Source organism: Pantherophis guttatus, chromosome 2 (assembly GCF_059756535.1).
Source record: "Pantherophis guttatus breed Tessera chromosome 2, ASM5975653v1, whole genome shotgun sequence".
Lineage (NCBI taxonomy): Eukaryota > Metazoa > Chordata > Lepidosauria > Squamata > Colubridae > Pantherophis > Pantherophis guttatus.
The window spans coordinates 122,798,106-122,815,143 of NC_142064.1; the positions used below are offsets into that span (position 1 = coordinate 122,798,106).

The window sequence follows — 17,038 nt, forward strand, 5'->3', positions numbered from 1 at the left end:
TACCTATTTGCATCTCAAGGGATGACTTTCTCCACTACTCATCATTCTAAAATGGAGTCAAACAGAGGGCAGACTTGCATGCTTTTAGTTTTTCCACTAATTCCATGGAACATGTTGTTTTCAATGTCAGTTTCACAGACACACCTCATTTATACAATGATTTTGTTTCTATCCCCCCCTATGCTGATAGTGCCATCTTTCTCTCCTGGATTGCAAATGGCTTTTAAGCAAAATCACTAACCTCTGGCAACATTTTACCATGATGAAAAACCTGGAAATTTTTCTTCAGAATTTTAGTGTGGGAAAAGTTACCAGCCATTTTGAGATTACTGGTACTATCGCAACCCACCTTCTTTCTGTTCCCCTCTGGCACAGCTCTCTGTGCAGAGAGAGTCCCTTTGCATGGAAGCTGTATGATCTCCCACCATGATTTCTTCTCCTTCAAAAGGCAAAAACTTGTGTTAAAAAAAAAGAAAGACAGCTGAGGCTTCATCTGGATTTCTGGAACTGTCCCATTGCTTTGCAATCAGAACACTGGTATGTCTGTTCAGAAAAGAATGTGAAGAAAGTACTTTCTGAAATGTATGAGCCCACTTTGAGGAAAACTGCCTTTACCGAGTATGCACTCAGCCAATTATGTTTTATGATAAACAAACCAAAAGCAAACCAGTCACAAATCAAGTGGGTCAGCTCCAAGCAGACAAGCAAAGAGTTTTTCAGGTTCTCTAAAGTTGGCCTTAACTGCCCTGCTATCAAAGATGAACTGTTTCCAGAACGAATTTCATTTGTTTTACAGCAGTAACACTTCCTATTTTGTAAGGTGGGCAGATGCCATTAACAGAGGACATCTCTTCTGTTTTTGAATGAATTTTAGCCATAATATAATTATACCAATTAAAATTCTTTCATATTTATAAATATGAAAGAATTTTAATTGGTATAATTATTTGTTTATACGCACATCACCAAGAAATGTCAATGTTGGGAGAATTGAAAATAGTCATATTAGACTGTCAGATCACTGATGATTCAACAATGTCCAGAGTTTTGCATTGTTTTATTTAAAGCAATGGCATATGTTTTCATATTATACACAGCCCTTGCTTTTTCTAACCACATCAGTTTATCTAATTCTATTGAGAACATTATTTTCATGCATAGAATATCACTTATAAGTGAAGAGTATAATAAATAAATGACACCACTATTCCCAAATAAGAGTACTATGGCTCCACACAAGGAAAAGATTGTGCAATTTCATTACACATTCATGGCAACTTTGATACTATAGGATTTTTTAAAAACCTAATTTTACTATTAGTTTTACTATTTGTTCTTGTATGCGTGGTTAAAAAACACTGGGTTCTGTATCATTATGCGATGGGACTGGATATTTTTTTGGATCAACTGCTTGGAGGGTGGAGTTTGAAGTCTCGTTGATGGAGATCATAGGTTTTGGAGGAATCTTGGGTGGGATGGAATTTAGGACTTCCCCTAATGCAACAGAGGGTTTTAAGGGACTATGTGTTGAGAGGGTGAATCCTGGAGGCTCTTTGACAGAAATGTTAGATTTCAGAAGATTCTCAGATAGGAAAGTGGTATTTGGGAACTTCCTTATAGATGCTGTAGGCTTTGAAGAACCCATGTCTGGAAGCTCAGAATTAAGCCACTTTTTAAATGGGGGAGTAGATTTGGGGTACATGTCTCGGAAAGGAGTAGTCAGAAGATCTACTCCTGGATGTATAGTCTTGGGCCTCTGGTCACTAGTAAAGATTTTTTCTGGGACTGGCGGTGAAGAGGTGACTTCTTCCAGGTCACAGCCTACAATATATTTCTTCAGATCTTGTCCTTTACAGTGATTCTTCCAGGCAGCCCTATAATGAAAACTCCTTGGTCAGGATATTGTTACCATTTAGTTGACTAAACATGTACTATACTTGGGAAGACAAAAGTATGAATTTTGCCACATGGAAGCTTGAGTCCCCAAATAACTGCCAAATTGTACTAGTAGTCAAGGCATCATGTTTCATCCTTCCATAATTCATATCATTCCCTTAACAAATCTTTCTGTTCCATCATCATTGAATAGCTGTGGTGGCGCAGTGGTTAGAGTGCAGTACTGCAGGCTACTTCTGCTGCCTGCAATTTGGCAGTTCGAATCTCACCAGACTCAAGGTTGACTCAGCTTTCCATCCTTCCGAGGTGGGTAAAATGAGGACCCAAATTGTTGAGGGCCATATGCTGACTCTGTAAAGTGCTTAGAGAGGTCTGTAAAGTACTGTAAAGCAGCATATAAGTCTAAGTGCTATTGCTATTGCTATATGATATGCAGAAGGGTGGCCAGGTTATAGTTCCAGGGTCTCAAAGCAATCTCTCAATCCCCCTTTTGGGGTCTTTACAGTCCCCATGGTCATGATAGCTGAAAACTGATAGCACAACTTCCTGTTCTGAGGTGAGAAACATCTGATAACTGCAGTGTAAGTCCTAAAATAAGCATATCAATAGACTTAAAAACTAATTTTCCCCTTGAAATGTTGATGTTGGCAGCCAAAATTGTCCTTTCTTGCTCCATTGGGAACAGTGTGTGATTCTGGACAAAATAATGGTGACCTCTGTTGTCCTGCACAGATTGCTTTGTTCATCACAGGAGAAAACATGTAATGATTTCCTGGTTTCTGCACAGGGAAATGGAAGGATACCACCAAGAAAAAGGCTTTCACACAGAGGACAGGACTTCTCTCCCTTAAGTTTTATTCACTGATGACATTTTGCCTGCTGGAGCAGGTGAACAAATGACTCTAATCTCAGATCCACATATGTTAGATGATTTCCAGAATTCTGGGAGTTTCATCCCACACATTTCTGCAGAATGCCAGGATAGAAAAACTACAATAATGTTATAGCCAAGATCAATCTGATGGCAGTACTTTCCTTCTCCTCTGGTGAGCTTTCTTTGAAGTGAATTTGGCTTTATTTTACTTTAGGTGTAGGCAAACCTTCAAGAATGCAACATTTAGAGGAGAGGCAAGCACAATTCCTGGCTTTAGAAATGAGTTCTATTTTTGCTTTCCTGCCTTTTTTTTGGGGAGAATAGGACCAATGGCAACCACAAATAATCACTGTAAACTTTAGCCTTTTATGGAACTATCCAGGCAACATATATACCTTTCCAGTGAATAAAGATTCATGGCAGTTTTCTTCCAGAGATACCTTACTTTCCTTTCTGGTATATGTGATTGATAACAGAGCAAATAAGAATATAACAATCCATTTACCATGCTGCAAAGCCCTTGCTTTTTTGGACAACTCTCTTGGCACACTGGATATCATCAGTAATGTTATCATCCCGTAGGGCTGAAGAAGAAAAGGATGGGAGAATTGAAGTTTACTTGAGCATAGTTATCATTAAAGTCAGAGGAAATACTAAACTGAGAAAAATAAAGCAAGTTGATTCTTGGATATGTTCATACTTTGGCTATGCCAATATGTAGTTAATCTAGTAGGTTGTTGCATGACTCCACACACAGCCACTGTGATTTAGCGATCAAAGTTTCTAACCCATTATAGTATGAACCTAGCCAATGACTTACTGAGCAAACATGGCTATAACAAACCTGACTTAGTTCAATATATAAACTCATGTATAAACATCAATGTGTAAACCCAACTCAAAGATGGGCTACAATGTTGGACTGTTGCAAAAGTATGATAATTCTCATTAGTACTAGAGTATCCCAATGTCTCCAGACTTGCAGTGAGGTATATTCTCCTTTTGAAAGCCTATCCAGTCCTTGTTGACTGCTAGAGCACCATGAAAATGTATTTGACTCTCTAAGCTCTCAGTATTGTTAGTTTTGAGAGGAAGATAAGGAGTTAAAAACAAGAGGAGTGCTTCAGAGCGGTGGTGAAATCTAATTTTTTTTGCTACCTGTTCTGTGGGCGTGGCTTGGTGGGTGTCGTGTGGCTTGGTGGGCGTGGCTTGGTGGGTGTGGCAGGGGAAGGATACTGCAGAATTCCTATTCCCTCCTCACTCCAGGGGAAGGATACTGCAAAATCTCCATTCCCACCCCACTCTTGGGCCAGCCAGAGGTGGCATTTGCCAGTTCTCCAAACTGCTCAAAATTTCTGCTACCGGTTCTCCTTAACCTGACAGAACCTGCTGGATTTCACCCCTGCTTCAGAGTGAATATTTCGGAGGAGATAGCCTTTAAAAGAATACAGGAAAACTAAAGAAAATGAAGGAAAAAAGATGCCAATATATTCAATACTCTTATATTAATCAAAGGGGCATATTTTCTGGATTTTGTGTGTCACTGTCAACTTCAAAGAAGGTACAGTGGAACTAAAGAGGTTTCAGAGGAGGGAAATTGAGATGATCAAGGGACTGGCACAACTTCCTTATTGTGACATGTGGGCCTCTTTCATCTAGAAAGGAGGTGAATGAGAGAGGACTTGATTGAGATGTATAAAATTATGCAAAATATGAATAAAGTAGGTAAGGAGAAGTTAAAGTAGGTAAGGAGAAGCTACTTTTCTTTTCCCAAAACACAAAATCCAGATGTCGTCCTATGAAACTAAATCCTGGAAAAATCAGGACAAAGGAAATATTTTTCATGTAGCATGGTAGAATTTCCTACCGTGAGTTATGGTGCTGGCTTTAAGAAATAGCTGACTAGTTCATAGATGAAATGAAAGAATTTGGAAAGGATAGTAAACAAGGTGTCTTATCCCCTTTATAATATAAAAGGTAATTTCATGAATGATGGCATTCATTATTTGATTTTCTGCCAAATGCTATTAGCAAAGAGAAAAGGCGTCATGGAAGCTCATGATTTCTTACCTTCACAACTTAAGTTGCAATAGTTACGTGCATGTGGTGTCTTGAAATCGTCACACCACCACTTTGCGCTTAGCAAGAAGATCCCGTGATTGGTGGCCCTTGGTCCCACATTGAGAGCTGAGGTATCAAAGCCACTGCTGTGAAACACCAAACAAATCCCTGGAGGTGAAGGAAAGCAGGCTCAAAAAAATCGTATGGTGGTCTGAGTTGCCATTTCCCACCAAAGAGATGTAGCAGGCACCAGTTTCAGAAGGAGGGAACAACTTATAGCTCAAAGAATGAATGAGCTCTCTAAAGCCTTCAGAATTCCATTGCTGAAATGTGATTATCTACTATCAAGACAGTTGGAGTTGAATGGAGCTACATAGCTGCATTAAAGACATTTCCTAAAAAGCATTATTTCAGGGGCACGGAATGTTAACAGATTGTGTTTTGAAAACAGGCAAGTACTGTAGTATTACAAATACACCAAGGACATTAAATATCCTGACTCCTGCTGGGAATCAGGATATTTTGGAATAATTGAGGAGACTGCAAGCAGAACAAAACAAAGCACACTCACATTCTGCGATGGTGGTGCCTGAAAATCCCTCCAATCCATTTTCCTTCAGGATGGCTGAGAAGCTGCATATGTTAAAGACGATAGCATTGCTCCTGGCCACTGCAACAATGAGAAAAAGAAGAACGAAGTAGGGAGTCTTCATTTCAATACTGTAATGATGATAGGGGATACATAACACAGTTCTTTATATACTGCAGGCAGGGAGGAGATGGAGCTGCCCAGCTGCCCTACATAGTAGGATTATGTGCCAGGGTCCCTCTACCCCCAGGAAAGGATGGCTTCCCTCACTGAATGCTCAAACATCCTACTCATCCTTCAAAACAATGCCATCTATTGCCTCCCTGGGTCTCTATTCACAATGCTGACCAACCCCCTCAACTGGAAGAATTATGGGGAAGAAGGAATTGTGGCAGGTGCTGATTGTGGCATCGCTCACAGTGCCACTGGGGCTTGAAAACCTGACACCTGACCATTAAACTATTAAGGATACAACAGACCTAAAGGGGGGTGTTCCTGCACTGCTAAAACGAATGGCTAATGCTTTGGAGTTGCTGAAGGAGTCCATATCGTAAGGTGGATCCAGGGCTGCACATGGGCAACTTTGTCAATTGCCCATGTGTATTACAAAAAGAAAAAAAAAAGGATTTTAGTAAAACCTTTAAAACAAAGCAAGCAAGCAAGAAAACAAACAAACAAACAAACATCCCCAAATACCTGATCAAATAAAGGAGAATATTAATAGCTCAGAATTGAAACGAGGGTTCCTTGGTGCTCTCTGAGCTTGGTTGTTTTGTTGTAGATGATCAATGCACTGATGATGTTACCTGGTTTGGATGAAACATCTGCAAGGAAACAACCAAGCTCAGAGAACACCAAGGAACCCTCATAGCTGATCGGGAATAGATTTAAGATGGAAAGAGACCTTCATAAAGACAGTAAGTTGGACTCATATCCAACCAACCCAACCCAACCCAACCCAACCCAACCCTACCCAGCCCAGCCCAGCCCAGCCCAGCCCAGCCCAGCCCAGCCCAGCCCAGCCCAGCCCAGCCCAGCCCAGCCCAGCCCAGCCCAGCCCAGCCAAACCAAACCAAACCAAACCAAACCAAACCAAACCAAACCAAACCAAACCAAACCAAACCAAACCATACCATACCATACCAAACCAAACCAAACCAAACCAAACCAAATCCCAACCCAACCCAACCCAAATCAAACCAAACTAAACACCTTTAATATGCTCACTGAAGCTAAGAGACTGCACATAGTACAATAATAATAAATGACACATCAAAGAAAACCAAATTTCTACCAATTAAACATGGCAATAGCTTCCTTTTTGGAAGGCACTCCTTCCCCTCGCCCTTTCCTTTTCTTCTGCCTAAGCTATTGAGCCTGCTGACCAGAGAAGCATCAATGTGACACCTGAACTGTTGCGCTACCTCTGCCTCCTTTATCACGTTTGACCACTGGTTTGGGGCCTGACGGGTTATTCTTAGTTGTATACAGGTGGGAAGGGGTTGTAAAGGGTGATTCCCTTTTCCCCTTTGATCTGTAGATAGAGCGATTAGCTTTAGAATAGAGAGTTTTGTGGCAGCTCATTTTCCATTGACAGCACCAACATTTAGGTTCTGCTTTGGGATGTGTGATTTTTCAGCTTTAAATGTAAACAATGACCTCTTTGTAGCTACTATTGTCACAGGTATGGTTTTAAAAAAGCACTCATTTAAGGGCAGATTTCAATAAAATGTGATGACAGGGCATGGTTTTCTATGATAGGATATTCTGCAGCTTTTTAAATGGGTGATTTATTTATTTTTTATCAATTTCAATAATGATCTGAAGAAGAACAATGCCAAGGACATAAACCAGAGAAGTCAGAATTGTATTCACCAAATTTCTCCAACTGCCTACAATCTTTCATCAGAATAGCTGATGTAGAGATTAGTTTATTCGGGCTTCTAAAACTATATTTGTTTGCTGTGACTGGTATTGTAAATAATATAATCATACTGAATACCTTTATGAATATTGCCCCTTGATTTTCACAAAGGTCAACGGAATTTTTTATTTCATCCATGTTATATGGCAGTCCTAAGACAAACAGCCGAAAAAAATTGGAAATGATTGAACAGCTGAACAAGCAAACGAAGTGATATTTATATGGTAAGGTTATTCAACAGAATTTTATGTGATTTATTAGGGCCAGAACTGCCTGGATGTCTTTAACATGGTGGGCAAGGCAGACATTGGCTGCTTGGAAGGAGCATAAACATTATAAACTGGGGAATTATCAAGAAGACAGAGGAGGATATTGGAACATTCAAATGTAAATATATATTGTAGAAAATGCAAATGGGGTGGATGGTCCTTCGAAGATGGCATGCTAAGTGACAGGACAATTTTTCTCTCCCGCTGACAAAAAGCTGGCTGTCTGGCGACATGTTTCCCAAATTCGAATGGGAGCTACTAGGGATGACACAAGACAACATTCAGAGAATGAATTTACCTCAGAAGAGGAAACTATTATTTTTGAAATATATTTATTTCAAAACTTATTTATGTTTGTATTCAAAAGGGGGGGGAATTTATGTTATGTTTTTTTTTCTTTTTATGCACATTTATTTTCTTTGTTTTGTTTAGTTTTGCTTCATTTTGTATATTTTTCTCTTTTTTTGCAGTTTGTAGTTTAACGTTTTGAATAAAAAAATAAAAAAATATTGAAAAAAATGCAACCTGAGCAAGGTATAGAGGAGGCATGCATTGGGAGAAGCTGACAAAAGAGGTACCCAGTCTATTGATGGCATTGCTAGGAAATAGAAAGAAGGACCTGTCATAATAAGACTTCCCATCGTCGTGAGAGGGCGATGATGTTCCGATGTATTGACATTTGTAACATACTGGTCTCCCTTTTACATCTATTTCCTCCCTTATTTTAAATTACCTGTCTTAACCATCTCTAACACTCTTAGAAGAAAATGATCCTTCATCTCCTTCAACTCGCTCCTATCTTTGATGTATTCAACTGCGGAGCTCCTTGCACTGCGAGATTCCCCCCTCTCGCATGTCTGGCCCTCTCAGTTATCAAGGGCCGCCCTTGAGGACGGGTTTTGGAACCCTGAGAGGTGGTTTGCAAAAAACCGACAGCTTTGGGGGTTTTTAGATAAATCTTTAATTTCTATTTTAAGGGGTTCTGGGAGGGATTGTGGGAATGGATCTGGGGGGATCCATAAATCCACTGAAAGGGGTAATGGGTCTGATAATCATGGTGGGGAGGATGGGGACAGAAATCTGACAAGGATGCAGGGGGACGAAGCGATAGGCATTAGTATAGTAAGTGGGAGGGGCAGATATGACGGCTGCAGGGGGCCATATTATGTTTCGGGAGTCCGCACTCGTTGTTTACGAGCGATTGCCCACTCCGACCCCCAAAGCACTGCTCGTTTCCCGGGTTGTTCAGAGTCTCAGACCCTGGGTCTACGGCTGATGTTATGTAATGCCAGGTCAGTGGTAAATAAAGCCCCCCTCATTCATGATCTTATTTCAGAGGGGGGTGCTGACCTGGCAGGGATTACGGAGACCTGGTTAGGCCAGGAGGGAGGAGTTCCCCTTGTGGAAATGTGCCCGCCAGGTTTCCGTGCATTCCATCAGCCAAGGACTCAGGGAAGGGGTGGGGGAGTAGCAGCAATCATTAGAGAAAGTCTTTGCCCAAGGGAGGCCACTGTTCCTCAGATAGCCGGATGTGAGTCCCTCCTTGTGAAGTGGGGTCGGGGGATTCAGATGGGCCTACTGATTGCGTACCTGGCTCCCTGCCACGTAACAGCGGTCCTGCCTGAGCTGCTCGACATTATAGCCGGGGTGGCGGTGGAAACCCCCAGACTTATTGTTATGGGGGATTTTAACCTGCCATCCGCTGGTGAGATGTCGGAGACGGCTCGGGAGTTCATGGCTTCCATGACGGCCATGGACCTGACCCAGGTAGTTCAAGGCCCCACCCACTTGGGGAATCACACTCTGGACTTGATTTTTGTCTCTGATCAGTGGCTGAATGATCTAAGAATAGGGGATATAGACATCAAGCCCTTGTCATGGTCTGATCATTCTCTCCTTCACATGGACTTTCAAGTCACTTCCACCCACCGCAGGGAGACGGAACCAACCAAATGGTTCCGTCCCAGGCGCCTGATGGACCCTGAAAGGTTCCTGATGGAGCTTGGGCCATTTCCTGAAACTCTGGCTCACAACTCGACTGAGGACCTGGTGGTCGCCTGGGACAGGGCGGCTACTGGGGCCTTGGACCGCGTTGTGCCTTTGCGGCCTCTGACCCGATGCCGATCTCATCTAGCTCCTTGGTTTTCCGAGGAGCTGAGAGAGATGAAGCGTCGGAAAAGACGCCTGGAGAGCAATTGGAGGACAAGCCGATCTGAATCTGACCGAACACAGGTGAGATCTTATATTAAGACCTACCTAGTGGCGATAAGAGCGGCAAAGTCTAGCTACTTCTCCGCTCTTATTGCATCTGCAGAGAACCGCCCAGCTGCGCTGTTTAGGGTGACCCGCTCCCTACTTCAGGTGGGGGTGCGGGAAGATCCCTTAAAGGATCGAGCTGAGGATTTTGTACAATTCCTGCATGATAAAGTCGCTCAGATTCGGGAAGGCCTGGACTCCGATTGGGTAGATCCAGGGGAGGAGACGGGGGCAGGTCTTGAGAGCGTTATCTGGGAAGAGTTTGACTCTGTGGCTCCTGAGGACGTGGACAGGATTCTGGGCAAGCTTAACGCTGCCACATGTTTATTGGACCCGTGTCCCTCCTGGTTGGTACTGGCCTCCCGGGAGGTTACACGAGGCTGGCTCCAGGGGATTATAAATGCTTCTCTGAGTTAGGGTGTCTTTCCCGCCGCCTTGAAAGAGGCGGTTGTGAAGCCCCTCCTCAAGAAGCCTTCCCTGGACCCGGCTATATTATCAAATTATCGTCCAGTCTCCAATCTTCGCTTTGTTGCGAAGGTTGTTGAGAGTGTGGTGGCGCGACAACTACCCCGATACCTGGATGAAGTTGTCTATCTGGATCCGTTCCAGTCGGGCTTCAGGTCACGATACAGCACGGAAACGGCATTGGTCGCATTGGTAGATGATCTCTGGAGGGCTCGGGACAGAGGTTGCTCCTCTATCCTGGTCCTATTAGATCTCTCAGCGGCTTTTGATACCATCGACCATGGTATCTTACTGCACCGGCTGGAGGGGTTAGGAATAGGGGGCACCGTGCTTCGGTGGTTCTCCTCCTTCCTCTCTGACCGTTCGCAGTTTGTGTTGGCAGGGGGGCAGAGGTCGACCTCGAGGCACCTTATTTGTGGGGTGCTGCAAGGGTCAGTCCTCTCACCCCTTCTGTTCAACATTTATGTAAAACTGCTAGGCGAGATCATCCGTGGTTTTGGGGTGAGTGTTCATCAGTATGCTGATGACACACAGCTATACATCTCCACCCCAGACCACCCCAATGATGCCCTTGCTGTGATGTCCCGTTGCCTGGAGGCCGTGCGGATCTGGATGGGGAGAAACAAGCTCAGACTCAACCCCTCCAAGACCGAGTGGCTGTGGCTTCCGGCGTCCTGGTATAGTCAGCTAGTACCATCACTGACAATAGGGGATGAGATCTTGCTGCCCACAGAGAGGGCCCGCAACTTGGGTGTCCTCCTGGATTCACGGTTATCTTTAGAAGATCATTTGACGGCCATGGCCAGGGGTGCCTTATATCAGGTTCGCCTGATCCGCCAGTTGCGTCCCTTTCTGGATCGGGATGCCTTGCGCACGGTCACTCATGCCCTAGTTACCTCCCATAGGGACTACTGTAATGCTCTCTACATGGGGCTCCCCTTGAAAAGCACCCGGAGGCTCCAACTGGTCCAGAACGTAGCCGCGCGGGTGATTATGGGCGCAGCTCGTTACGCCCATGTAACACCTCTCCTACGCGAGCTGCACTGGCTCCCGGTGGTCTTCCGGGTGCGATTCAAGGTGTTAGTTATCACCTTTAAAGCGCTCCATGGCTTAGGACCTGGGTACCTACGAGACCGTCTTTTGCCACCAATAGCCTCCCACCGACCAGTTCGTTCTCACAGGGAGGGATTACTCAGGGTACCGTCAGTCAAATTATGTCGACTGGCGACTCCCAGGGGGAGGGCCTTCTCTGTGGGGGCTCCAACCCTTTGGAATGAACTGCCCCCGGAGATACGGAATATCCCTGATCCCCGTGCTTTCCGCTGTGCCCTCAAGACCCTGATGTTCCAACAGGCGGGGCTAAACATACGAACATGTGAATGATTTTTTAAATGTTATCTAATTCTGGGTTTTATTTGATTGACCAAACTAAGTAATTATTTTAATTAGCAATTTTATGATGTTTGTGTGTCTATATTTTTCTTGACTGTACACCGCCTTGAGTCCTACGGGAGAAAGGCGGTATAGAAATATAATAATAAATAAATAAATAAATAAATAAATAAATAAATAAATAAATAAATAACATGTAACTTGCAAGCGTTTGAGATCTGGCCATTGGGTTTTGAGTATTAGAGGAACTTTGGGGATTCGAGGGTTAAAAGGTAGAAACCCAGAACAGGGCCATCAGTTGCAGGCATTAAACCCAGTGGTGGGTTTCAATTTTTTTTACTACTGGTTCTGTGAGTGTGGCTTAGTGGGCATGGCAGGGGAAGGATACTGTAAAATCTCCATTCCCTCCCCACTCTAGGGGAAGGATACTGTAAAATCTCCATTCCCTCCCGATCAGCTGGTATTCGGGAGGCAGAGAATAGATGGGGGCGGGGCCAGTCAGAGGTGGTATTTACCGGTTCTCTGACCTACTCAAAATTTCCGCTACCGGTTCTCCAGAATTGGTCAGAACCTGCCTCTGATTAAACCTCATATTCCAGCCAACTCTACTGGGAGGAGACCAATTCAATGACACAAACAATAGCTCTGGGGACCAAAGAATTTTCATTTTCCTGCCTTTCCTAAGAACAACAAACAGTGCAGGGCTGGGCTGGGAAATATGCATTTGCAGATATGGAATGCCTTTCTCCCTGGCAACCTGGACTCAATTGTCTTCTGTTGCTAAGGAAACAAATCCTGACCTCTATGGGGGAACTTTACATTTTGATTTTTCAGCAAATTAGCCCCTGAACACATTAGAAGGCTTTTTGTGGAAGTTTTGGACTACACGATAGTTCTGTTTTTCCTTCAATTTTTCCACCTTCTTGTTAGGTTACAGTCTGTTGGATTCAGTCTGTGCTAAACCATAATGCATTTGTTTGTTTTTATCAGGCATTTTTGTGATTGATAACAATCGGATGTGATTTAGGATCAGTGGTGGGTTTCAATTTTTTTTTACTACTGGTTCTGTGGGTGTGGCTTGGTGGGCGTGGCAAGGGAAGGATACTGTAAAATCTCCATTCCCACCCCGCTCCAGGGGAAGGTTACTGCAAAATCTCCATTTCCTCCCGATCAGCTGAGACTTGGAAGACAGAGAATAGATGGGGGCAGGACCAGTCAGAATTTTTACTACCGGTTCTCCGAACTACTCAAAATTTCCACTATCAGTTTCCCAGAACTGGTCAGAACCTGCTGAAACCCACTTCTGCTTAGGATATGTGGATCTGGTCAATATTAAATCATGCTTAAGTAAACCATAGCCTGTACAATGGTGGAACTAGTGGTGAAAATAGTTTTGTTGCTTTATTGTTTGCTTCCAGCAGCTATTCTGATTTCCAGTAATCATACTGCCTTGTTTATATTTTTTCGTCATCCAGTAACCCCCTCTATTCCCTTTCTTGGTTCCTTTCCCCACCAATTCAGCCTTTTCCATCTGTCTCTGTTTTTCTTGAATTTTCTTTGGGTTCCTGTAACTTTCTTTCAGCAAGCTTACAACTGACTTCTTTGCTCCTTATCTACTGAGAAATAAAGGAACCCACTCCTACAATTTTTTCTCCTTCACCATTCTGCCAGCACAGATTCTGAGAATCAATGTGATATTGTAATCCTAGCTCAGCGAATGAGGCTTCCTTCAGAACACCACAAACATTCAATAGATTCCATTTTTTTCCTCATCTAGTTAGAAGAGCCTTGTGAGGTTTAGGCATTAGTCAGAATTCTCAACCTTTCTTCTGATGGTCTTGAAGGACCTTAGGGGTGTCAAACTCAAGGCCCATGTGCTGGATCCCACCCACGGGGTGCTTAGATCTGGCCTGCGAGGCCACCCTGGAAACAGTGAAGAACCGGCCAATGGTGCCTCTACCAGTGAAATGGAGCTCCGTTTTCGCTGGCTTTGGGTTGCAGGAGGCTGTCACAGCAGAAAACGGAGCTCACGGGCCACCACAGGCGTCTCCGACACGAGTAATGTCAAGCTGGCCACGCTCATTCTGGCCACGCCTACTCCTGCCCTCCAAGGTCAAACATAATCCTCATGTGGCCCTCAATGAAATTGAGTTTGACACCCCTGAGCTAACTGATTAGAGGAAATCATATTACATGAGTTTTGGGGTGAGACACCAATGCAAAATATGTCTGTTACCTAAACTGTAAAGTCTGGGTATAGGAAAGTTGTAAAGATAATGCAAATCTAGTCTTACCCCTCAGGTTTTTCACAATTGCCACACATGAACTATTGTAGGCCATTGTTTGCTATGATTGGCAATGTAGGTGAGGCATAGACATTCTTTCTATAGTGAATGGAGCACCAACAGCGAAAAATGTTATCTTTAGGATCTTTCTCATAATTGAGTCACAGGGTAGTTCTTGAGGCAGCAGAAGAAAAAAATCTCCCTTTACAAAACATGATTTGATTTGCAGTTGTGAACAAAGCAATTTATATAATAGGCTTGTGAAGAAGGCCAAACTCAACGGTCAAAATGTGATTGAGAACGCTGAGAGCAAGCAGGTATCTAGGTGTTTTGGGGAACACCTTAAGCTAAATGTGACTTTTTCTAGAATGGCCCATATGGGTGCCAAGAAAAGATGCAGCTGCTTTAAAGTATTCCTGTGTCTGTGTGTGAATCACATTTTGACCTTTGAATCTGGGTCTCCACAGAACAGGGAAATATTTGCTAGTAGGATACCCCATTCATACTGTTACACTATGATTTTAGGCAAGATAAATAATGTTGCGAAATTTAGGATCAGACTCAATAATATCTTTAAATGTTAAAGGTTTAAATATATATCCTTTTATTTACAATAGGCATTCTATATTCACTGAATATTCGCAGATAGAAGCCAGGAAAAGGGGTGAAGGTGGCTCCTTATATATACAATGGGTGGAGCTATAAGTAGGAGTGGTGAGTCATGAATACATTAAGAAATAAGGAATAAGTTAACCCTTGATGTTCTATATACATACTATTTACACATTGGAGAATAAGGCATTTATATCTAACAAATCCCCCTCTAAATGCCGATTAGTTATACAACACCAATTACATTCAGATTCGGGACAATACAATACATTTAACTTGGAAGTTAAATATTTATGCTGTTTAGAAGGTAAAGGCTTTGTCAATATGTCAGCCACTTGTTCTGAAGTATCACAGTGTATTGCTCTTATAAATCCGTCTTGAGACAATTGTCTTACATGTTTAAACTTTATATCTATGTGTCTGGACCTTTGTCCAATGGCATCTGATCTAGATATTTCAATAGCTGCTTTGTTGTCTTCATTTATAACAAAAGGTAAAGCGGGCTTTTTCCAAACATCTGAAATCAAATCATTAAACCATACAAGGTTATTCGCAGCTTTGGATAAGCAAACATATTCTGCTTCTGTTGTTGAAGTGGCTACTAGTTCTTGTTTGCCGGTATACCAATAAACTGGACAGTTATTTAAAAAGAAAATATAACCTGATGTACTTTTTCTACAGGATGTATCTCCGGCCCAATCCGCATCAGCGTAACATACAAGTTTTGGTTCATTGTTATCACTAGGTTCTAATATTAGACAAAAATCTAATGTATTTTTCAGATATCTTAAAATTCTTTTGACAGCTTCCCAGTGATACATAGTTGGCTTGCTGACATATCTGGACAGTAAATTGAGTGGTAAGGCTATATCTGGTCTAGTCCAATTTGATATATAAAGAAGTGAACCTATGATTGACCTATAAAAGGTATTGTCCTTAAATTCAGGAGATGATTCATCAGTATTTCTGAGAAAGTCAGTCTGCATAGGAGTATCACAGGGTTTAGCATTGGTTAAGTTACATTTGTTCAAAAGTTCTATAATCTTATCTTTTTGATTAAGTTTGAATCCTTTTCTAGTTTTGTTAATTTGTACACCAAGATATTTGTTTACTTTCCCTAATGATTTCAGTGAAAAATGTTCATTTAATTTGTTTACAAAAGTTTCCCTTCTTTCTTTATGCTTTCCAATATACAAAATGTCATCAACATAAATCAATACAAATTCAACATTGTCATTACTCTTTTTGACAAAAAAACAATTATCAGCAGATGTAGCATTGAAATCCATGGTTTTAAGTACTTCTACTAGACAATCATACCATCTTTTACCGGATTGTTTTAATCCATATAGACTTTTGTTTAATAACCAAATTTCATTTTTGTTGGTGTATTGGCTGTGGGGGGCCCTCACATATATTTCCTTGTCTAGCTTTGCGTGTAGGTACGCAGTCTGTATGTCATATTGGAATACATCAAGATTGAGTGCTGATGCTACCACTAGAGCTGTTTTGACACTCTCTGTTCTTACAGTGGGGGAATATGTGTCAGTGTAGTCCTCTGGATACTTTTGTGCATAACCTTGGGCAACTAACCTAGCTTTGTACAGGGTATTACCTTCTTCCAAGTTTTTAATTTTATATATCCACCTGGTACCAATAATTGTTTTGTCTTTAGGTGCAGTTGTAGGTGTAAATACATTTAATCCTCGCAAACTTTTCATTTCTTTTTCCATGGCTAGTTCCCATTTTTCTTTTTCTTCATGAGGAAGTTTTAGTACTTCTTCGTATGTATTAGGTGTTATGGGTTCACCATCCATATGCATTACGTAGTCTTTATATTTATTTGGCATCTTATTCCTGTTGTTCCTAATAATTCTTTCAGGTTTGCTATTGTTATCATGCATATATCTTGCTTCCTTTTTTGTTAGTGTATCAGTCTTTATTTTGTGTTGACTATTTGTCCAGGTTTTTGTTTTGTTTGTTTGTTTGTTGATATTTTGTTTATCTACAGTTCTTTCTTCATGATATCTTGTTTCTTTATGTTTATTTGGGAATATCTCATTAAGATGTAGTTTGGACCAATTGGCCTGTTCATGGAACACGGCCGTTCTGGAAACTATAAATTTGTTGTTGCTATCAATGAATCTATATCCTTTAGTACCAGTTTCGTATCCCATGAACCTAAGTCTCCTGGATACATTTTCTCCCTTTCTTCTTAATTGTTTAGGTATGTGTACATCTGCAGTGACTCCAAAGATGTGCATATGTGCTAATTTTGGTTTTCTATTATACATTACTTCGTATGGTGTTTTATTTATAACACTGGACCAGGTTCTATTTTGTGTGTAATTTGAATAATGTAGGGCTTCTGACCAAAATTGTTTGCTTAAGCCGGCATCCTCTAATGTGCATCTA

At 42.0% G+C, this 17,038-nt stretch overlaps 1 protein-coding gene across 1 annotated transcript; it reads right to left on the minus strand.

Moving 5' to 3' along the window:
• Nucleotides 1-1,038: 1,038 nt before the first annotated feature.
• Nucleotides 1,039-5,948, minus strand: LOC117675367 (uncharacterized). The gene is made up of 4 exons (XM_034433905.2): nt 5,403-5,948; nt 4,841-4,999; nt 3,276-3,354; nt 1,039-1,874 (listed from the first exon to the last, which is right to left on the minus strand). The coding sequence occupies exons 1-4, from the start codon at nt 5,542-5,544 to the stop codon at nt 1,349-1,351; spliced, it is 906 nt and encodes a 301-aa protein (XP_034289796.2). The 5' UTR covers nt 5,545-5,948; the 3' UTR covers nt 1,039-1,348.
• Nucleotides 5,949-17,038: the final 11,090 nt, after the last annotated feature.